The sequence below is a fragment of the Lissotriton helveticus genome, chromosome 1_2, assembly GCF_964261635.1.
Source record: "Lissotriton helveticus chromosome 1_2, aLisHel1.1, whole genome shotgun sequence".
NCBI lineage: Eukaryota > Metazoa > Chordata > Amphibia > Caudata > Salamandridae > Lissotriton > Lissotriton helveticus.
Window position 1 is genome coordinate 93,602,945 of NC_136058.1, and position 24,009 is coordinate 93,626,953.

The following is a 24,009-nucleotide window of genomic DNA, read 5'->3' on the forward strand; positions in this document are numbered from 1 at the left end:
CACCTTGCTTTACTGCAACTATCATTCGTGAACTACTGACAGCCTTCTTCAGGGATTAGCCTCCACATTCTGACTACTCACCAGATGAGCTGCTGATTACTCAATTCTATTATGAGTTCAGCATGCTGAAAGACAAATCATCTTCTCTCACAGCACTGCCTTGCTTGTTCACATAAAACATTGCAGTGGTACCATTGTTTGTCTTAGATGATATATGCATCCACCTCCGGTGCCAGTTCTGTACCTGGTGGAGGAACAACCCTTGAATTAACTTGCTGAAGGCACATATCATGAATCTTGGACTTGCTAGTCGTGGCAGTACAGCCTCTGCAATTAGTGCTAAAAATGAGTGCTCCCTGCACACCCATTGTGTAATGGTTATTGGGTGCCGTCCATGGCCGCCTACTGCTACTAACAGAGGAGACCAGACTGAGCCTTTCAAAAATGAGCCCTTCAACTGCGATCCTTCAAAAGTAAATACTTTTAACATATTAACATATGCAGATGCCCTTCCTATCCTGAATCTGTCCTGAGTGGGCCTTCAGTGACACCCACATGCATGTTGAGAAAAACACTGATGAATCAATAATGTTAACACATGTTTAAGGCACAACCAAAGGAGCAGGAATGGATGCCACGAGAATGTACATCAGATGCATTTGTAGCTATTTTTTCAAAATGCAAATCATGGTATAGATGTCATATATATGTTGGAGGCAGGAACGTAATCTGGAACATAATGAGGGGGAGGTCCCCTGCTTTGATGTAGGTCACAGAACTCTTAGGAACCATAAAGTCAAGGATTTTAATGTGCTGCTTTTTTGCAAAAGTTACAAATCATTATTGAAGAAACAGGTAGTACCTGTGAGGGGGGTAATCCCCGAATATTGTGCGTTTTTGGGGTGTCACTCGTCTCTTCTCAGTATCGACAATAGATCATGGGGTGATACAAATTTACTCATTAGGAGTAATTGTGGTCATACCAAAATCTTAGGATTATACACCAGCACAGACTGGGAAGTTCAGCAGAACTTACCTAAATGTAAATAGAAGAGATAGCAAACTACATGAGTAAACCATTTCACAACAGCGTCGAGATTAATTATACAATTTGAGTGTGAAGTGACATAACTTTGTAGAAATCCTCTGGTAAATGGAAAACTGTGTTAGAGGTGCAGTCAACAGTGATTTGTGTATTTTATTATTTAAAGGGAACAGATTTATTTTAAAATTATATACCAGTGTTGCAATAGATACATCTTCAAGCAACATAAAATAATATTTATGTTTAAAAAGTTCATTGGATACTTCAGCTTTATATAAGAAACCTCATTCACTCATCTGTTGGATGAAAACGAAGACTTATTTTGCTTTCATAATTAAACAAAATAGGAAGAACAGGAATGCATTTCAAAACTAGAAATCAAGTCTAGGTCAATAAGAATAAAGCAGTCGCTTTCGGGATTTTAGTTTTGGATCATTATATAGTAATGATGGGAGGACCGTCATGCAAAGTACAAGCACACTGAAAAAATAATTCAAAATAACTGGTTTGGACAATTACAAAACAGGGCAATATTTAAAGTACTTGAATTAAAAAAGGGATGATAATCACAGCAAACAAATCTGAATAAACATCATATTGCCAGAATTTAAAGACCATGGTAATTGAAACGGACAACAACGTTCGCACCAAAAGAATTTCAACCTGTGTTCAAACCAATAGAAAATATTCAAACAGCTCTCTTTTATTGCTAAATATATTTTATTTGGCAAGGCTGCCTGGTAAAAGATACAGCATTCATATTTCGGCATAGCCCCATTTTTAAAGGAGACCAGTGTGTGGTGAATTAAGGCAAAAGTAGACAGCAGTGGTGCCAACATATGCATAGACATGTTGATAAGATATTAAAAAAAACGTTTCCGTTTAAAGTTGTCTGCATAGTTCTCTCCCCCATCCTGAGACTGTTGGTTAGCAAATCCAACTGGAAAAGATTCTGGAGTAGGAAGGAGATATGAAGAGCTTCTCTTTTCATTTCTTACAGTTGTCTAATTAGGGAAGAAAATAGAACACAGTAAAAAATCAATTAGGGCTAAGAAAAATTACTTTATGGAAAAGAAAAACCAAAATCTTTCTCATTGTCTTAATAGCGAGACATATCATAGCTGTAATTTTTTTTACTTAATTCCAACAGGAAAAGTCCGAGTACTATCTAGAAATAAATTATTTTGATCAATTACTATAAACATGATCTTGAAGCTGATTAAGTACATAGTCTACGGTACGGTATAGCAAATGCATTATGTCCATTGTTAATGCAAAGTGAAAAATTGATTTGCACTACTGAGCATAATAACACGTCAGCAGAAAAGGTTACTTACCAATAACACTAATTTTGAGCTTTAATAGTTATTAATGCACATGTTTTGAATATCCATCAATCTACCAGGACATTTTCTGTTTTGGTGAAAAGGTTTTTATGGCTGTGGTAGTAAACCCAGAAGTTATCCATACAAAGACTGAGTTACGCTGCGTATTACACCATCTTTAAAATTGTTTCTGGCACTCATTGTGATGTGTGCACGTGCTAATGTCTGAATCTATCCATCATCTCAGAGCCTGGGTTCGTTATATATGAATCTCCATCTACTGCCACAGGCAGGGTAATGTGTTTTGCAGTAAGAATGCATTGTAGATTCAAATGCAAAGATTAGGTTTGTGCCTATTGCGGCACAATTATGTTCAGTGAACGTACTGATCGATCTTCAATTTATAGCTCTGCACGTGTCCTGAAGAGAATCAGTATGCACGCATGCTGTGGCTTGCATCTGGGCACTTGTACTGTTTCCTCCAGGACTTGCTTTTAATTTATTCCCTGCTTATACAACAATGTTGTACTGACAATTGATATGACCAACCTGATTCAACAATGAGGTTTTCTTTATTTAAAATTCATTCAGAGACCAGCAGTTGCTTGGTCTTTTTTACTTCCGTTAGCTAGTACGAATTATATGTTTGTGCTCTCTCAGGTTTGATATGGTGGTTGTGCATTCAACTTTCAACCACTTCTTTGCATGGTCCCAATGTTATACCTAGTGGTCTTGCTGTCCTCTCAGAGCTGTACCAGTTGTGCTGGTCTGGACAGACAGGTGTGCTAAATCAGTTTTCAGTTCGAACACCTTCTATTGTAGCCTGGACTCTACTAATGTCTATGTCCTGTGAAACCCTGCATGTAGACTCCTTGCCAGTCAGAGAATTATCAATTGAAAATGTAATTTATGGATGCTAGTATGTGAAAGTCTTTCCCATGCTGGAATGTGTCATTCCATACAACAAAGACAGAGGTGGCTCCATATTACATTTTATATGTATGGCCGGCAGCAAGGGTTTATACTGTTGAGACGTTTCTCTTGCTGGAGGGCCCCTTCAAGGATTGCTATGTTCTGTAAAGGTGCTATTGGAAGCCCCTAACGTGAATAACCTGATCAAAATCTGATTATCTGTTGTGATGCAATAACAGAGTGACGCAAAATTTGTGTCCCACTGTGGTTAGGCCATCAGGGAAGATAATAGTCAGCAAACGCCCACATTTCTCTGTTGGCGCAGGTTTCTGCAGACAGGAGAAAACAAGCCAGCTGACCAGTTGCTCTCACACAGTTGCCGTTAGCATGGCACTGGATCTTTTCTCGTGAGAGTGGAGAGTGTGGCTTTACAGAGGGTGACAAAGGGGGATGGCGGGAGGCCAGTTTTTTTTTGTAATACTTCGCAGGGAGGTGAACAGGAGAGTAAATATATATGATGATGGAGATGAGTGGCAGGAGGCCAAGTGTTTTTTTATTATTAATCTTTAGGAGGAGCAGGAATGCCATGTATGTATGGCTGACCAATTATGCCTCGTCTTTGGAGATAATGTTAAACATAAGAGCAGCTAATTTAGGGGTGGAGGGCAGGGAGAGTTGTATGTAACACGAAATTATACATGGGTAAAATGTGAATAGAGAGCATGTTTCCACCTTGGGGTCCTGAGAAAAGCTCAGACAACTCGAGCTTCACCCTCATTGTCCACTGGGTGACAGAACCCATTGATGAAAAACATACTCCTTGATCACTGCTGCCCATCTATAATTCTATATTATATTGTTTACTCAAGTTCAAAATAACTTTATTTTGTTTTCAAGAAGAAACCAAAAAAGTGCATGAAATCGATAATACAGTTTATAGTTACCATGGTCTATTTACAAACCGCATGGAAAAAGAAAATTCAGTCAGTTCAATAGTTAAAAAGAAATAAAAACAAGATAAGATTAAAATCCTTAAGGTTCAATCCTAAATAGGGCACTTAAGAGGATACAGTAATACTTCTAATTCATCTTGATCAGATACAGCTATTAGTACCCTTTTCTAATAGCAATTGCAATTTTGATAAAATTAGAGACCCCATTACATATATCGGAAGTTGCTAGAGAGCGTAAATGATTAAAACTATCAATATAAAAACATGGCCTCATTTTTTGACAACCGGGACAAAATAATTTCTCCTAGGACCTTTATAAAGGTTGCAAAAAAGCATAAGGTGCAGTGTGCTTTGGGGTACCAAGTTGTCACAAGGGAAAGGCACCAAATTGGCCGACCATCCGGCTTGTTTCGGAAAAGCCACAAAAAAAATGTAGGTCAATAGACTGAATCTTGTTAGATTAAAAAAAGAGTCTGGGTGTTTGTAGAAAACGTTAGGTAAAATTGCTGTTGAGCAGGGAATAAACAAAGAGGGCCTGCTACCTCCGGCCGAGAGCGGTGCGTGTTGGCCCTAGCAGATTGCGCCTCTTTTATGGTTCTTTTGGCATTCTCACGGATGCTAGCTGGGCAATCAAAGTAACGTCCAAGACCTAGCTTGTGAATATTGTCCCTGACAAATCTGAGCCATGGGATAGCTAATACACCATCGAGGCTAAGACAATCCTTGATGACAGCGCTTCCACTAACCAAATTTTGGCCCATAAAAGTAACGGGCCAATATTTATACAATCTTCCACAAAGTCAAGCCCCAACTCATGATGACAAAAGTTTTTGGGGGCAGCATTTGGAACCGACAGTAATCTTTTAATGAACTTATTTTTCATGATTTGCAGCTGGCTACAATTATGGTACCCCCAAACACCTGCACCATATATTGCTACCGGGACACATTTTGCTGTATGAAGTGTAACAAGCTCGGTCAGTGGTTTCTGCCCTAATTTAGCTGTGAATCGGAAAAGTCCCTCCACCACCCTACCTACATTATGCATTATTGTAGTCTCAAGCAAATCCCTATTCAGCCTATTATTAAAAATGTTCCCTAAATACTTACAAATTTTCATTTTATCAATACTTTTTTGCCCCACCGCGTGTTTCTAGTTTTCGTTGTATGAGGTCCACAGACCATAAGGAATATGCTACTTACCAGTATGCATCTGTTCTTGGCATGTAGGGCTGCTGATATTTATATCTATTTACAACAAGGGGTGGTGATGGACAGAGTCTCTGAATTAAGCAGAGTACTCTCACCCAGTCAAGAGATCAGGGCTAGATCCAACACCGTTTTTTAGCTCATTGCACCATCCCAGTTTCAGAACCTGGCTGTATGCAAATTAGCCTGTCCCTGGCCCAGTGCATCATGGGAACAGGGCAGACCAGACTACAAAAGCCAATTCTTACACTGGGAAGGAAACAAGCTTCCGGGGACCGGTTTCTGGCATTACAGCCGTCTTCGGCCCGGCTTGCTTGAATCCTGATGGTGCAATGAGCAAGGGACTCACATCTGAGTAAGCCGGGCCGACGACGCCTGAAATGGCAGAAACCGGTCCCCGGAAGCTTGTCTCCTTTCTGGTGAAGAATTGGCTTGGTAGTTTGGTCTGCCCTGTTCCCATGATGCACTGGGCCAGGGACAGACTAATTTGCATATAGCCAGGTTCTGAGCTGGGATGGGGCAGTGAGCTAAATAACGGTGATGGATCAAGCCCTGATCTTTGGACTGGGTAAGAGTGGTCTGCTTAATTCAGACACTCTGTTCATCACCACCCCCTTTTCTGAGATATTTATATCTATGCATAGATCGCCGCCTAGTGTTGGGTCCGGATGATTGCACATTGTTGTCCTGGAAGAGTCTTCGAAGTATCACGAGATAGGTGGCTCCTCCCCTGGACTACAGTGCGCATGGGCATCCCCTCCATGCTCAGATTGTTTTTCGCCATTGTGGCAGAGATGGAGAGTGATATAGTAAGTGATGACCATGCGTTAGAATAAGTGTGAGTGCTACAGCTGCGACAGGCACCGGGGAGGAGGGCGGGCCATATAAATATCAGCAGCCCTACTTGCCAAGAACAGATGCATACTGGTAAGTAGCATATTCCGTTCGAGGCATGTGGGCTGCTGAATTTATATCTATGCATAGAATAAATAGTAGTACCCTCCTTATTGGCGGTTGCCCGTGCCAGCTGCAGCAGTCTGAAAGAGAGTTCTGAGAACAGCCTGACCTACAGCAGCTTGCTGTTTTGAGTGTACATCCACGCAGTAGTGTTTGGTGAATGTGTGTATGGTGGTCCATGTAGCTGCTCTACATATGTCCTCTAGAGGAATGTTACCTAAGAAAGCCATGGATGCCCCTAATTTGCGTGTGGAATGCACTCTTGGGGGAACTGTTAACGTGCGTTTAGCCTTTTGATAACAGATCTGGATGCACTTAACAATCCATCTGGCTATACCTGATTTAGAAATTGGGTTGCCCTTGTGCTGTGGAGAGAAGGCAACGAACAGTTGTTTAGTTTTCCTGAAGTCTTTAGTCCTGTCCATGTAATACAGGAGAGCCCTTTTAACATCAAGTGTGTGTAGTGCTCTGTCTGCCACTGAATCAGGATTTGGGAAGAATACAGGTAGTTCGATAGTTTGGTTAATGTGGAACTGAGACACTACCTTGGGCATAAACTTGGGGTTGGTGCGGAGCACAACCCTATTAGCATGAATTTGAATGAAAGGCTCTTGAATAGTGAGGGCTTGCAGCTCGCTAACTCGTCGTAGCGACGAAATTGCGACCAGAAAATGTAATTTATGGATGCTAGTATGTGAAAGTCTTTCCCATGCTGGAATGCGTCATTCCATACAACAAAGACAGAGGTGGCTCCATATTACATTTTATATGTAATATAAACACATACAACGAAAACTAGAAATCACGCAATGGGGCAAAAAAGTATTGATAAAATGAAAATTTGTAAGTATTTAGGGAACATTTTTAATAATAGGCTGAATAGGGATTTGCTTGAGACTACAATAATGCATAATGTAGGTAGGGTGGTTGAGGGACTTTTCCGTGTATGGTGGTCCATGTAGCTGCTCTACATATGTCCTCTAGAGGAATGTTACCTAGGAAAGCCATGGATGCCCCTAATTTGCGTGTGGAATGCGCTCTTGGGGGAACTGTTAACGTGCGTTTAGCCTTTTGATAACAGATCTGGATGCACTTAACAATCCATCTGGCTATACCGGTTTTAGAAATTGGGTTGCCCTTGTGCTGTGGAGAGAAGGCAACGAACAGTTGTTTAGTTTTCCTGAAGTCTTTAGTCCTGTCTATGTAATACAGGAGAGCCCTTTTAACATCAAGTGTGTGTAGTGCTCTGTCTGCCACTGAATCAGGATTTGGGAAGAATACAGGTAGTTCGATAGTTTGGTTAATGTGGAACTGTGACACTACCTTGGGCATAAACTTGGGGTTGGTGCGGAGTACAACCCTATTAGCATGAATTTGAATGAAAGGCTCTTGAATAGTGAGGGCTTGCAGCTCGCTAACTCGTCGTAGCGACGTAATTGCGACCAGAAAAGCCACTTTCCATGTGAGAAATTGTATCTCACAAGAGTGAAGAGGTTGAAATGGTGGGCCCACGAGCCTGGTGAGGACTATGTTGAGGTTCCAGACCGGCGAAGGCGGGTGTCTTGGAGGAATGACCCTTTTCAGTCCTTCCATAAGAGCTTTAATGGCTGGAACCCTGAAAAGGGATAGGTGCTGTCTATTTTGAAGATAAGCCGCCATTGCAGGTAAATGTATCCTGATGGAACCATAGGCTAGATTACACCTGTATAGGTGCAGCAAATAACATATGATGTTTTGCGTGGAAGCGTCAAGCGGATTTATGTTATTATTGGAGCAATAGATAACAAAACGCTTCCATTTTGCCGCGTAGCAGGCCCTGGTGGTAGGTCGCCTAGCCTCCTTTATGATGTCCATACAGTCAGGATGCAGGTTCAGGTAGCCAAACTCTATGACCTCAGGAGCCATATTGCTAGGCTCAACTGCTGCGGATCTGGGTGCTGAATGTCTCCATGGCTCTGAGTGAGGAGACTGGGCGTGAGTTTTAGGCGCTGCTGGGGAACCACGGAAAGTTCTAGGAACGTGGTGTACCACGCCTGCCTTGCCCACATTGGAGCAACCAGGATGAGCGTCATGGAGTGTTGCCTCAGTTTGCGTGCTACCAGCGGTATGAGTGGTGCTGGAGGAAAGGCGTACGCAAATTTGTTTGACCAGTTCATCCATATCGCATTGCCCTGAGACTGCGGGTGTGGCAACCTGGCGGCGAAGGTGCGGCATTTTGCGTTTTCGTGTGTGGCGAAGAGGTCTATCTCTGGATGACCCCACTGTTGGAAATATGGTTGGAGCACTGAGGGATGTATCTCCCACTCGTGCATCTGATGGCTGTGTCTACTGAGCAGGTCCGCCAACTGGTTTATTTATTAATGATATTTGTAGAGCGCTAGCAAATACCCGTAGGCGTCTCGGCGCTAAAATGCAATTGTTGTCTCACCATGATCAGGAAGTGCGGAGATGTGGATTACTGGTTAAATAGCCACGTTTTCAGTTTTTTTCTAAACTGAAGAAGCGAAGGGCATGTTTTTATGTGACTTGGAAGGGTGTTCCAAAGTCTGGGGGCCGCAATTGAAAAGCGGCGATCACCCCAAGAAACTGTTCGACTACGTTGAACCACTAGTTGGTTGAGTGAGGTGGATCGGAGGATTCTCAATGGGTTATAGGGGATCAATTGATTTTTAAGGAAACGAGGTCCTTGATCCTGTAGTGTCTTGTATACTGTGCATAGAGCTTTGAATTTTACCCTGTTGTGAATGGACAGCCAGTGGTAATTTTTCAAAGTATCTGAGATAGGTGCAAATTTGGGTTTTTTTGATAGTACGCGAGCGGCCGCATTCTGCACGGTCTGTAATTTTTTAGTAACTCTGCTCTGAGCATTGAGCAGCAGACCGTTGCAATAATCTAGTGATGTCAAAACTAGAGTGGTGACTAGAGTTTTGGCTGCTGAGTCTGGTAGATACGGAATGATTTTTCTAACCGTTCTAAGTTTGAAATGGGCGTTGGCTGCCACCTTATTTGCATGGGCCATGAAGTTCAGCTGGTCATCAAAAGTAACACCTAGGTTTCTAACTTTGACCGTTGGGGAGGGAGGTGTACCTAAGGCCGATGGCCACCAATCTGCTGACCAGGCTGGTGAGAGATTACCAAAGATAACCACCTCCGTTTTATCGGAATTAAGCTTCAAGCAATTCCTTGCCATCCACTCACCGATAGTGATCATCCCGGTTTTAAATCTCTCTGCTACCCTCTGTCCGTCACCCTTTATTGCCAGCACCAGCTGGGTGTCGTCAGCGTATGAGGTTAGGCTCATCCCATGTGCTTTGATGACACTAGCAAGGTCCGACACGTATATATTAAATAGTGTCGGACTTAGGGATGAGCCTTGAGGAACCCCACACGGTAACGACAGCTCAGCTGACTGGAAGGGGCCCAGTGTAACCGCCTGGGTTCTATTGGCCAAAAACGAAGCGAGTAAGTCCCTGGCAGTGAGCTGAATGCCCATCCTCTCGACACGGTTGACCAAGATCTTGTGGTCAACCGTGTCGAAAGCTGCTGAGAGATCCAAGAGAACTAACAAAGCAGTTCCTCCTTGATCGCGGATGACTCTTATGTCATCAGCTGCTTTTATGAGTGCGGTTTCTGTGCCATGGTTTTTACGGAAACCGAACTGCGTCTCATCCAGTAAATTGTGTTTTTCAATGTAGGATGATAGCTGCTGATTCATAGCCTTTTCTAGAACCTTGGCTAAGAAGGGGAGGCTCGCTATAGGGCGATAGTTTTTTAATTCGCCTTTATCTGAGCCAGGCTTTTTGAGCAGGGGTTTAATCAACGTGTTTTTTAATTGATCAGGGTAAATTCCAGATGTCAATACTGTATTACAGACAACAGTGATGATGGGAATGACTGTGTCTGGTACAGTAGCGAGCACGGAAGTCGGGCATGGGTCAAGAACAGAGCCAGCTTTAATCGTTTTAACTATGCTCTTGATTTGATCAGTGGTGAGGGGGCTAAAACAGGTCATGGAATTTTTGGGAATAGTTGTGGCGGTAATAGCATTACTGCTGGTCAGGTCTGAGCTAAAGGCTTGGTAAATGTCATTAACCTTTGCGTAAAAGAACTCCGATAAAGCATCACATAAAGCTTGTGAAGGGGGAGGATTAAGATCTGGGGAGTCTCCAGCAAGGGTTTTAGCAATGTTAAATAACTGTTTACTGGAATTTTTCGCAGTTTCTATCTGGCGAGTGAAAAAATCTTTCTTAGCTGCTATTATCATAGCTTTGTAAGTAGCAAGGGCTTTTTTTATAATTTTCCTTATCTTCACTATCATACGTTCTTCGCCAGTGTCTTTCCCTGTTCCTGGTTAATTGTTTTTGAGTTTTGAGTTCTGTTGTATACCACTGAGCTTTAGGCGCATTTCTATTCTTAGAGAGTGATTTAATGGGTGCCAGCTGAGTCGTGGCTTCACCCAGCCATTTTTGAAATTGATTAGTAGCGATGTTGGGATCAGTAGATAGTACTGGAATTGTGGAATTAAGAATCAGCGTTAGATCACTGGGGTTGATGTCCTTCCAGGCTTTAAACGTACCCTTTTTTTCATAGACCACTTTTTTCCTCTGTGAGCCTTTAATGGTAAGTCTACTGAAAATGACTGAGTGGTCTGTCCAAGTCATAGGGAGAACTGCGGTGATACACAGTCCATCCACATTTGTAAAAATTCCATCCAGCGTGTGGCCTGCCTGATGGGTGGGAGTCAGGACCAATTGTCTGAGGCCCAATATATCTAGGTCTGATAGAAGGGCTGAAGTATCCCTATCACCATGGAGCTCCAAATGGAAATGAAAGTCTCCCATAATCGTAGTGGAATCTTCTGTAGCTATGGACTCAGTCATATTAGTAAGATTTGCGAGAAACGCAGATCTTGTCCCCGGGGGTCTATAAATCAATATTCCCTTAAAGTTATAGGTAGGGGACAATTTTATATTGAAATGCATGGCTTCGCATGAGGTGGTAGGAATCGACGAGCATCGGACTTCAAATTGGTCTCTCACTATAATAGCTATCCCACCACCTTTTCCTATGGGCCTGTCCTGCCGGTATGCACTGTAGCCTGAGGGGACTGCTATGACGTAGTCGGGGGCAGATGCTTCATCAGACCATGTCTCTGTGATGTAAAGCACATCTAAATTAAAATTGCTAATAAGGTCAGCTATCTCCTGGCAATGTTTGCTCAGGGAGCGCGCATTAATGAGTGCCATGGAGACATGGGTATCGGCCTCATTACTTACAGATTTAGCATACCAAGTTGGATTATCAAACACAGGGGAAATGTTACAGTGAGAGCATTGTGTGTGTGATACCAACTGCATGAGGGAAAGGTCACGTTTGGTGCAAAGCTGAGCGTCAGATGGACAAAGTTCCAACAGTGCATTGCGGGTATAGGAGAGGAGAGGGGCAGGGGTTGTGGCCCTGGGCCCGGTCCTGGCGCGGACGGGCGCAGACGGGCTTGCCTTTGGCGCGCCTTCGGCGCGTCGCCGGCGCGCCCGCTGCGCCCGCCCGCTGCGCGGACGGGCGATACTGTTGTTTTTATAAATATTTTGGGCGGGACGGGAGGAGGGTGGGAGGGGCGCAGAGCTCTCCTGCCAGCCTTCCCAAACTAAGATGGCGGCGAAAGTGATGTCCGACGCTTCCCTGCGCCTGAGTACAGCGGCGCTGAGGGGGAAGTGTTCGAGCCTCGGCGAAGTAGTCTCGCCTAAGGGGATGACATGAGTATAAAAACGCACCAGTTAAAATATATTACAGTCTTTAAGAACAATTTGTAATTCAATCGTTTTTTAGCAGAATTAGAGCAGGGGAGCAGAGACAGTCCTCCGGCTTCCGCCTCAGAGGACACAACAAGCAATTACTCGGTGTGTTGGAATACGCCCATTAATACCCTGGGAGGGCGGGAGGGCGCAGAGCTCTCCTGCCAGCCTTCCCAAACTAAGATGGCGGCGAAAGTGATGTCCGACGCTTCCCTGCGCCTGAGTACAGCGGCGCTGAGGGGGAAGTGTTCGAGCCTCGGCGAAGTAGTCTCGCCTAAGGGGATGACATGAGTATAAAAACGCACCAGTTAAAATATATTACAGTCTTTAAGAACAATTTGTAATTCAATCGTTTTTTAGCAGAATTAGAGCAGGGGAGCAGAGACAGTCCTCCGGCTTCCGCCTCAGAGGACACAACAAGCAATTACTCGGTGTGTTGGAATACGCCCATTAAATACCCTGGGAGGGCGGGAGGGCGCAGAGCTCTCCTGCCAGCCTTCCCAAACTAAGATGGCGGCGAAAGTGATGTCCGACGCTTCCCTGCGCCTGAGTACAGCGGCGCTGAGGGGGAAGTGTTCGAGCCTCGGCGAAGTAGTCTCGCCTAAGGGGATGACATGAGTATAAAAACGCACCAGTTAAAATATATTACAGTCTTTAAGAACAATTTGTAATTCAATCGTTTTTTAGCAGAATTAGAGCAGGGGAGCAGAGACAGTCCTCCGGCTTCCGCCTCAGAGGACACAACAAGCAATTACTCGGTGTGTTGGAATACGCCCATTAAATACCCTGGGAGGGCGCAGAGCTCTCCTGCCAGCCTTCCCAAACTAAGATGGCGGCGAAAGTGATGTCCGACGCTTCCCTGCGCCTGAGTACAGCGGCGCTGAGGGGGAAGTGTTCGAGCCTCGGCGAAGTAGTCTCGCCTAAGGGGATGACATGAGTATAAAAACGCACCAGTTAAAATATATTACATTACACCTCCCAGGCAAGGACAGTTGTCCTTGCCTGGGAGGTGTTCCGCCATGAGGAACATGTTCCTTTGAATGGCCCACTTCCACATGCTCTGGGCTAGATGGGACAACTGTGGAGAGTGTGTCCCTCCCTGCTTTTGGATGTAATACATCCCAGTCATGTTGTCCGTCCGGATCAGCACGACTTTGTTGCAGAGATGCAACTTGAATGCCTTCATCGCCATGAAGATTGCCATCAGTTCCAGTAGGTTGATGTGCATCTTCCGCTGTTGTGGTGTCCATAGTCCCTGCACTGTATAGTGGAGGACATGCGCTCCCCAGCCTTGGAGAGACGCGTCCGTTGTCAGCACTATCTGTGGTACAGGCTCTTGGAACGGTCGTCCCCTGCAAAGGTTGTGTGTGTTCCACCAATGCAGAGAGTTGTATGCACGACCGGTCACCAACACTAGGTCTTTTAGCTGTCCTTGAGCCTGGTTCCAATGGCGCGCCAAGCATTCCTGAAGCGGACGCATGTGTAGCCTCGCGTGGGGGACTATGAAGATGCAGGAGGCCATCATGCCTATTAGTTGCATGAACACCTGCGCTGGGAGTGAGTGCTGTGGCCTGAATTTTTTAATCAACACTTGCATGCTGTTGACTCTCGCTGCGTCTGGTTGCGCTGTGGCAGCGAGCGTGTTGATTTCGCGCCTAGGTACTGCTATACGTGTGCGGGGTAAAGATGGGACTTCTGGTAATTGAGCGAAAATCCCAGACTGTGTAGGAGGTGAATTGTGCGGGACATGTGGTCGGCACACTGCTGGGCTGACTTTGCCTGTACAAGCCAGTCGTCCAGATACGGATAGACATGGACGTGTTGTCTCCGAAGATGCGCGGCTACTGTTGCTAAGCACTCCGTAAACACTCTGGGGGCCGTAGTGACCCCGAAAGGCAGGACCTTGAACTGGTAATGCTGGTTGTTGATGGTGAACCTGAGATATTTCCTGTGACTGCAGTGAATGGGAACGTGGAAATAGGCATCCTTCAGATCTAATGTTGCTAGAAAATCTCCTTGACTGAGCAACGGCAGAACTTGCTGCAGCGTGAGCATGTGAAAGTGTTCTGGCAGGATGTATTGGTTTAGAGGTCTGAGGTCTAGAATGGGCCGGAGAGACCCGTCTTTCTTTGGGATTAAGAAGTACAGTGAGTACACCCCTGTACCCTGCTGTTCTAAAGGCACGAGTTCTATGGCGCCTTCTTGCAGCATGGAGATGACTTCTTGCTGCAATAAGTGCATGTGCTCGGCAGACATAGGACGGTGCCTTGGGGGTATGTTGGGTGGAGTGGAGGTCAGTTCTAGACAATAACCGTGTTGTATAAGTTGTCTCACCCACCTGTCCGTGGTAATTTTTTCCCAGACTGGCAGGAACTGCTGGAGTCTCCCCCCGACCGGTGTTATATGGTCGGGGGCAGTGACAAGGCGTCACTGCTTGTTAGTGGCGGAGGATCTGGTATTATTATTTCCACGTCCTCTGCCCTTGCTGCTGTTCCCACGGTATCCACCCCTATTGTTCTTGTTATAGGTGATTTGTGTGCCTCCCTTGGTGTATTGAGCTTGTTGCGACGCTTGTCCTCTTGAAGCTCCCCTGTTACCGGAGCGACGAAAGGAACCGCCCCATAACTGCTGAGACTGCAGAGCTCCCATGGATTTCGCAGTTTCAGTGTCCTTCTTAATCTTCTCAAGAGTGGTGTCTACCTCCGGACCAAACAGGAAGTCAGGGTTTACTGGTTGATTGAGCAGGGTAGTTTGGATCTCCGACTTAAATCCAGAGATGCAGAGCCAGGCATGCCTCCTGAGCATAACGCTAGTGTTTATGGCCCTAGCTGCTGTGTCGGCTGCATCCAAGGCTCACTTAATGGACGCGTTGGAGATTATCTTCCCTTCTTGAATAAGCATTTCTGCTCCCTCCTTATAAGCATCTGGCAGGTGTTGCAGTAACTGCTCTAACGTGTCATAGTGTGCCCTGTCATATCTTGCTAACAGGGCTTGGGTATTGGAGATTCTCCAGATATTAGCAGCTTGAGCTGCTACTCGTTTTCCAGAGGCCTCCAAGATCTTGGATTCTTTGTCCGGAGGAGGAGCATCACCCGTTGTCTGAGAGTTCGCTCTTTTGCAAGCATTAGCCACCACTAAGGAGTCCAGTTGGAGTTGGCCCTTGATGTAGGTAGGGTCCACGGGCGCAGGCCGGTACTTCCTCTTAATTCTTGGGTTCACCACCCGTGCTTTAGTGGGCTCTTTACAAATGTCACTTGCATGTTTGAGCACACCTTTGAGCATAGGCAAAGTTTTGATAGACCTTTCTGATGTGGAGAATGTATCAAAAAGAAAGTCTTCTTCCACGGGGTCAGCGTGCACATCTACGTCATGGTTATGTGCCGCCCTCTCAATCAGCGCGTTGAGTGCAGCAGTATCTTCAGTAGGCGAAGGCTTGATAGCATATGAAAGAGTATCAGGGGTGGTGTGTGGGTCAGCAGGGTCCACAGTGTCAGCCAACGGCTGGGACTCATCTTGATCAGTATCAATGGGATAGTTAAACTGGTCCTCATTCTCCCCTCCTTCCACATCCTCAGTGATATTTGTGGGAGAGTAGGCATAGTCCTGACCATATGATTGCATGGGCTCAAAAAGTATAGGAGAGGTGGTAGAGTCTATGTTTTTCTTTAGCGGAATCCTATAATGTTCCTTAGGCGCTTCAGGCCTGATCTTTCGCTTGTAAACGGTGAGTCGACCTGATTCGGAGTCGATGTATCATTTTGACTGGTTGTCGTGGGACGGTGGCTGGAGCACAACGTCTTCCGTCCGAGGCTGAGTGGTTGCAGCAACTGACGTCGACTTGGTAGATCCGGTAGCCTGTGCATGTTGGAACAGTTTTAGGCCGTGCTGTCGGGGGTAGTCCGAACTTTATCGGCGCCGTAAGCATCGGCGACGGACTGACTGCCTTCGATGGAGGCGGTGTCTTCGATTCGACCGACTTCGACGGTTTAGTGCGTTTGAGGCCTTGCGTCGATTCGAGCTGTTGTTGCGCTGCAGGAACGCCCATGTGCTTCGACGCGGTAGGGTCTTTCGATCCGACGTTTGGCTTCGGGTCGAAGGCCTTGACCAACAGCGGATTCTTCAACTTCGGATCGATGGTCTTCGAGTCCTTCGGAAGAGCCGCCATCTTTGGAGCCGAAAGTCGACGGGAGCGTGACGTGCTTCACTGTAGACACAGGCGTAGTCGATCTGATCTTCGTTTCGACGCCCCCTTTTGTAGTGTAGTTCCTATAGTCCCAATAGGCTCTGCGCATTGGAATAATATATTCAGTAGTGTAGACGTAGGACTGAGGTTAACTAGGTCTCTCCTGCCTCGTGCAGATCCGGTCGCTCCCCCAGGCTCCCTGAACTCTGGGTATCGTAGCGCTAGCTTCTTAATTGCACCCTTGGCATTTGTGCTCCGCATTTTGGCGACGCTTAGCAGCATTCTCGTGCACACACCACGAGAGTGAATTTCATTATTTCATTTTCATTAGCATTTAAGCTGCGCGATTTTGAAAGCATATTGCCTGCTGCGCTTGTGCCTAGTGTTGTGTCAGCCTGCTTACAAATCTATCTGTGCCTCTGCCCACTTGCACGTTTCTTTTCCCTGGCTGCCGATCTTGAAATATTTGTTGTGAATTACTTCCGGCCATTTTGTTTGTTGTTGTGCCTGCCAGCCCGCCCCCCCGCCCCTCCACCACGATCACACCTCCCTGCAGCCCCCTCCTCTCTCCATTTATGACTGATGCCCCAACGCGCAGCGTCCACGAGCTGCGGCCGCGCCGAAGGTGCGCCAAAGGTAAGCCCGTCCGCGCCTGGACCGCGCCCAGCGCCAGACCCCCTGGTCCCCGCAATGCCCAGCCCACTCGCATCACCTACGATGCCACCACCCTCCTAGCCCTTAATCCCGGCCGTTCCCCCAACTGCGTCCAGACCGCTCCTGGACGCACCCATGGACCCTTCTCTTGCTACTCCTGCAAGTTCGACGTCACCAAAACCAACTCCTCATCCACCAACACCAAACAGAGACCCGACACCAACCACCTAAAATGCTTCCTGCTCAACACCCGCTCGGTCCACAGACACGCCATCGACCTCTGGAACCTACTAGACACCATTTCTCCGGACGTCGCCTTCCTAACAGAAACATGGATGAATGCCTCTTCAGCCCCAGACATCACCATTGCCATACCGGAAGGATACAAGATCATCCGTAAGGACCGCATCAAGCAAACAGGAGGAGGCATCGCTATCGTCCATAAGAATTTGAATTTAAAAACATTTATTCAGCGCACTTCTACCTAGCGGTTTCATGGCGCTATTGCGATAACAGAGGATGTCAGCAGTGGGAGGGATTTAAACAGAATAGGCTTTAATGAAGAGAAAAGTTTTAAGATCCTTCCGGAACTGGGTATAGGAGGGCACGGTGCGGAGGGCAACAGGAAGGGAGTTCCAAAAAGTAGGGGCCAGGACAGCGAACCTCGCGCCGCCAGCCCTCAGTTTCTTAAATCGAGGGATGGCTAAGAGGGCCGCGTGGGAAGAGCGGAGCTCTCTGCAGGGGAGATAAGGGATGACAGCGGAACAAAGAAATTTAGGGGCAGTCCCTGCTCTTGCCTGGAAAGTGAGGCAGCCGAGCTTGAAGAGGGCACGCTCCCGCACCGGCAGCCAGTGTAAAGCCTTTAATAGTGGGCTGGCCCGATGGTATTTGGGAAGGCCATGAATCAGGCGCGCAGCCTGGTTCATTACCAGCTGCAAGCGGTGGATCGCGTAAGCGGGAGCCCCGTTGTAGATTACGTTGCCGTAATCAATACGGGACAATACCAAGGCTAGCACAATGATTTTCAAGGCGGGGAGAGAAAAGAAACGGGAAACCTTCCTAATTGTTCTCAAAGAAAAAAAACAAGAGGAGACGACTGAGCTAACGTGTGAATGAATAGAGAGTTGAGAATCCAGAAAAATCCCAAGGGTTTTAACTTTAGGCACAGGAGAAGGAGGGACACCAAGTGAGGGGGGCCAGAAGGAAGGGGACCATGGACTGCAACCACCTCCAGTCAAAACCAGCTCGGTTTTGTCTGGATTGAGTTTGAGGTGATTGCAGTTCATCCAGTCCTGGATGAATTTCATCACTGACTGGACGTTCTGGGCAGATGAGGGGGAGTGGGAGAGGTTGAAAATTAGTTGGAGGTCATCGGCGTAATTAAACACCGTGACCTCCAGCTGCTGTAACATAAAAATGAGGGGGAAGATGTACAAATTAAATAAAAGAGGGGAGAGTGACGAGCCCTGGGGGACCCCACACTCAACCCTACGGGAGGCCGCGGAAAAACCGGTAAGATGAACCGCCTGGGTTCTCCCGGCTAAAAATGACTCAAGCCACGAGAAGGCCAAGCCCTCAATGCCCGCCGCCCTGACACGGCAGAGAAGAGTGGAATGATCCACCGTGTCAAAAGCGGCGGATAGGTCTAAAAGTATCAGGGCTTGAGGTGTCTTGATGTCAATGCCTTCCCGTAGCCTGTCCATCACCGAGATCACCACTTTCTCCGTAGAGTGCAGGGGTCTGAACCCGGCTTGATGGGAGGAGAGGCAGTCATTGGCTTCTACATGAGCACTCAGAGAGGTCGTAACATGAGTCTCAAGGACTTTAGCTAGGTAGGGCAGAAGGGAGATGGGGCGGTAATTGGCAGGGGAAGTTGGGTCAGCACCCGATTTTTTTATAATTGGGACAACCACAGCTGATTTGTGAAAACTGGGAACAGAGCCCAGTGTAAGTGAGTCGTTGAGGAGGGTCAGGGCCGGTGTGGGACACGCTACATAGATTTCCCTAAGGATATAAGCTGGAGCGAAGTCCAAAGGGGAGCCAGACTTGACTCGGGCCAACAGCGGAGGGAGAGAATCAATGGTTAACAGAGGGAAGGTGGTCAATTTGGGACCCGTGTGGGGAGGGGAGGGGTTGACAAATGTGGGGGAGGGACGGGGAATGTTGAGTTTAATTTTAACGACCTTGTCAATAAAAAACTCATTGAGTGAGTTACAGAGGGACTGGGATGGAGGGATGGTAGGCGCAGTTCTGCCAGATGAAGCCAGTTCGTGAATCGTAGCAAATATTTCCTTGGGTTGAGACTCTGCTGCCATCACCCTGTTCGTATAGAACTCAGTTTTAGCTTCGAGAATGCCCTTTTTGTAAACTTGTAGCACGGACAAGTAGACTATCTTCTGCTCGGGGCTATAAGATCTTCTCCAGACTCGCTCAGCCCTCCGTGCGGCCAACTTCAGTTTTTTTAGTTCCGGGGTGAACCAGCGGTTGGCGGCATGGGCTCGCTTGACCGTAAGACGCTTTAAAGGGGCAAATTCGTCGCCTGCCACGGTCAGCCAGTTGTCAATGGCGGCCAGCTGCGAGGTGGCTGTAAGGCCCAATAACTCTGGACTGGTGTTTGCCAAAGTCGAGCAGAGAGAGGGCATGTCGGCTTTGCCCCATTTCCTGACCCAGGTATTTTTGGGAAGTTGAGGTTTAGTCATCGGGGCTAGGGCAAGAGAGAAGGCGATGGTGAAGTGATCTGACCAGGGACAGGGAACTATTGTGGGGGATGTTGACGGGATGTTTAGTACCCAGATTTGATCTAACGTGTGGCCGTGAGTATGAGTCGGGCCATGAACTATTGGTGTGAAGTTAAGACTAAGCATGAGGTTGGTGAAGTCCCTGGACTGAGGGCTCTCGGCAGGGTCATTTGGCCAAAAATTGAGATCTCCCAAAACTAATACTGAGGAGTTATTGATCACCAGTGTGGCTAAAAGGGACTGAATATCGGAAAGAAAAGAGGGGGTAGACTGAGGGGGACGATAGATTAGAGCAAAGGTGAAAGGAACCAGGTGCGAGGTCGAACGAGCTAATAGGTAGTCCACGTCAGGAATTGGGGGGGAGGGGAGAAGCTGGAAGTTGAAAGTTGTTCGAGCTATTAGAGCCACTCCACCGCCTCGCCTGCCCTCAGGGCGATCCGCTCGGATAGCCGAATAAGTAGATGGTAGGGCAGTTAGCAGGTTGGGGAGGGAATCGTCCTTGAACCAGGTTTCTGTCAAAAAAAAAAGGTCTGGTGCATGTGAGTCAATATAGTCAAAGAGCTCGTACTGGTGGGTGACCGCAGAGCGAGTATTTAGAAGTGTAGCAGAAGTGCTAGGTGCAGGGAAAGTGGGGGCAAGAGGCGAGGTGGGTACAGGAGGTGTTGTGGCGAAGGGTAGGACTAGGGAAGTTACCATCGCAGGAGGCCGCCGGGGTGGAAAGGTGAACAGGCCTAGCTGCTTCAAGCGACCGGTGGTATGGCCGCCGATGGTCCCGGGGGCCCAGAAGGAGCAGAGCTGGGAGGGCGAGTATGTGTGGGGGCGGGCAGCGTCCGGGGCCCCTAGCCCCGGCCGGCCGCGGACGGGCGCAGACGGGCTTAACTCTGGCGCGACTCCGGCGTGAAGCCGGCGCGCCCGCTGCGCTCGTCCGCTGCGCTGACGCATGTAAAGCGTTAAGTAGGCGTATGCGAGGGGGTGGGCGGGGTCAACAGGGCGGGTTGGGAGGTGGGTTAAAATGCTAACACAAGGCAGCCGCTCGTAATCAGCGGGATGAGGGACAGGGGACTGCTTGCCTTCAGCAGTAGATCAGGAATAAGGTAAAGTTTTAAAATGAATGCGCTCGCAGCCTCGCGCTAGCCCTCTGCCACCGGGCTTGTTCGCAACGCTGAGGCGAGAAAGAGGAACGCCTAAGTAGGCGGATGCGAGGGGGTGGGCGGGGTCAACAGGGCGGGTTGGGAGGTGGGTTAAAATGCTAACACAAGGCAGCCGCTCGTAATCAGCGGGATGAGGGACAGGGGACTGCTTGCCTTCAGCAGTAGATCAGGAATAAGGTAAAGTTTTAAAATGAATGCGCTCGCAGCCTCGCGCTAGCCCTCTGCCACCGGGCTTGTTCGCAACGCTGAGGCGAGAAAGAGGAACGCCTAAGTAGGCGGATGCGAGGGGGTGGGCGGGGTCAACAGGGCGGGTTGGGAGGTGGGTTAAAATGCTAACACAAGGCAGCCGCTCGTAATCAGCGGGATGAGGGACAGGGGACTGCTTGCCTTCAGCAGTAGATCAGGAATAAGGTAAAGTTTTAAAATGAATGCCAGAACTCCATCCGCATCTCAACCAGCTCAGACGTCAACCTCACCAGCGCCGAACACCTCCACTTCCAGATCCACACCGACCCCAAGACCACACTCAGAGGCACCTCCTCTACCGGCCTCCAGGACCCCGCGCACAATTCAGTGACGACATCATTGACTTTATCACCCCACACGCCCTCCCCTCCGAGGACTACATTCTATTGGGAGACCTCAATTTTCACCTGGAAAAGAGCAATGACAGCAGCGCCACCACCCTTCTGGACAATCTCGCCGACCTCGGACTCAAACAACTTGTCACTACCCCCACCCACATTGCAGGTCACACACTCGACCCTATCTTCACCTCCAGCAAACATGTCTCATTCAGTCACACCACAGCTCTTCATTGGACGGACCACAGCTGCGTCAACATTATCTACAATAAGACCACAATCCACAACCATCCTCAACCCACCCTGCGAAGAAATTGGAACAAAATCACCGTCGACCAGATCTCCTCATCGCTTCTTCTAAACCCCCCCGCCCACTCCCCAAACCCCGACCAAGCAGCCATTAACCTCACTCAATGGCTATCCAACAGCGCCGACATCCTAGCACCATTGAAAAAACGTCAAATCAAACTAGGCAGCAAAAACGCCTCCTGGTTCAACGATGATCTTAAGAAATCCAAGAAACTCTGTCGCTCCCTCGAGAAGGCCTGGAAAAAAGACCCAAGCAACTAGTTTGATTAAAAGTTATTCTTTTTGTTCGGGGGGAAAACATCATTTCAGACAGACTTTCAAAAAAGCAGTCTACTGCTTCAGGTGAAAGTTCGACCAAGTTGGAAAATGCCGCAACTGTGCAGTCGTGAGAATGATTGCTATCATCGATGTATTGATCAGCATTGCTCACAGAAGGTCGTACCTGGTTGATGCTGCTCTCATCTTGCACTTCACTACCCTTTAATCGCAGTGGAGAAGTTTCCACGAATGCCGTCATCAGGATGGGTAACTGCTGGGGACAACACGATGCATCAGCCGTTACAGGACTTAGCAAAGTATCTGTATCCAATGGTACTTCTGATTGTAGTGTGAGACAGACGTCTAACACGCATTCTTCTCCGCACAGCATAAATCTTAACACAGGTAAGATACAATTCTGCCAGATGGGTCTGAATGAAAGAAACCAGGTCATATTCAGATCTCTTAGCCGGGCTAATCCAAGGACTTTAGTTATGCGGTCCCGATAGCGTATAGCTAGGATCGTTTCTTCCATCGTTGCTGGAGTCTTGTCTGCGTTTTGGCTTGCCATAACGAAGCAGGAGAATCAAAAATAAAATGCCTGCTACGAGTCCCAACAGGAGTGGTAGGCCACCAAAGACCAAATGGACAAAATTAGGAAAAATGCCCAGAACTGTTGTAAAGGGTGTTAACAGTCCCGAAAAAATTGTCTTAAATACATGTGGGATACCTCCAATATCGGACATATTTAGGATTTGGCTTAACATTTCTGCGAAATGTAGGGGGCAATTTGCTGATAAAAGGCTATGTATCTCTGCCGTTGTCCTTGCGACTTGCATATCATACGTTTCTTTTGATGACGTCAAGGGCACAGTTGTCTGCAAAAGGACAGACTTTATTCTGCTTAAAGTATCAATTCGAATAGAAGAGATATTCAAAAATGGCCAAATGTTTTCCTCCCTGTCTGGAGTGCTGTTTGGAAACAATACTTGCATACAGCAAGTGACCATGGAAGAAACGCTTACTAGATAAGCTTTTCCTGGCACCAAGCCACAACATCTGTGGTCCACTATTAGAATGTAGCTCCCGTTAGAAAGCCGCCTAAAAAATGGCTCTATTCGAGTTGCAGGTGTGCCATGCTGGTGGCATGAAAGGTTATTTGAAGTCCCCTCACAGGCCCCATGTAGGTTTATACCCTGACACAGAAGTATACCACTTAGTGACATTTTACAATCATCACCACTAAGAAATACATTCTGTCCTTTTTCACTATAACATTGTGTGTGTGTAAGGTAATTTCCATGATGACTTAATGTATTCTTTACCCAACCTTTCATACTGGCCTGCTTGTATATACTCTTGGCAGTATTTAAATTGGAAAGTAGTTATCGGAATAGTTATGATTCCGTGTATTATCCACTCAATGACAGGTCGTTCTGACATTGTCAATGGTAATCTCTCAAGTTTTTCAATGCTCAGAATTGTATATTCCGCTCCTTTTTGTGCCAAGCTGATTTGAGTATCAGTAAGGTTAAAGATAGAGAATAATGACGTTGTGTTGATTAAACGCCAAGGCACGTAGCCTGAACGCAGATTTTGTAACGTCCAGCCAAGCTGTACAATAGAACGTAATTGGGACTGACCATGTTGTAACATTAATAAGTCCTGTTCTATTATATCAATTGCAGATGATACAATACTGTCCAGTGAATATATTCTGGAAGACAGAGTCATTAACCCATTGTCCACAACAGAAAGTGATTTTTCCAAATAAATACGGTCAATTTCCCGTATTTTTTCTGCTGTTTCAATTTGTGTTTCTTTCCAAGCTTCGTTGTATGCCGCATATATACTGGCCGCTATGAAACGTTTTTGACGCTGTTTGCGTGGTCCCATTATGAAATCACGCAAGTCAGCACCTTCTTTAAGTAAAGTCAAG

The 24,009-nt window shown here is 47.0% G+C and overlaps 1 protein-coding gene across 6 annotated transcripts in view; it reads right to left on the reverse strand.

The window, feature by feature from the left end:
* Positions 1-1,746: 1,746 nt before the first annotated feature.
* The window catches only part of RAVER2 (ribonucleoprotein, PTB binding 2), a 407,034-nt gene continuing 384,771 nt past the window's right edge, over positions 1,747-24,009 (reverse strand). For all 6 annotated transcript variants that reach the window (XM_078669153.1, XM_078669118.1, XM_078669128.1 and 3 more), the window contains one exon: positions 1,747-2,049. In XM_078669153.1, the coding sequence (XP_078525279.1) occupies positions 1,909-2,049 (141 nt within the window). In that variant the 3' untranslated portion in view covers positions 1,747-1,908. The remainder of the gene's footprint in view (positions 2,050-24,009) is intronic.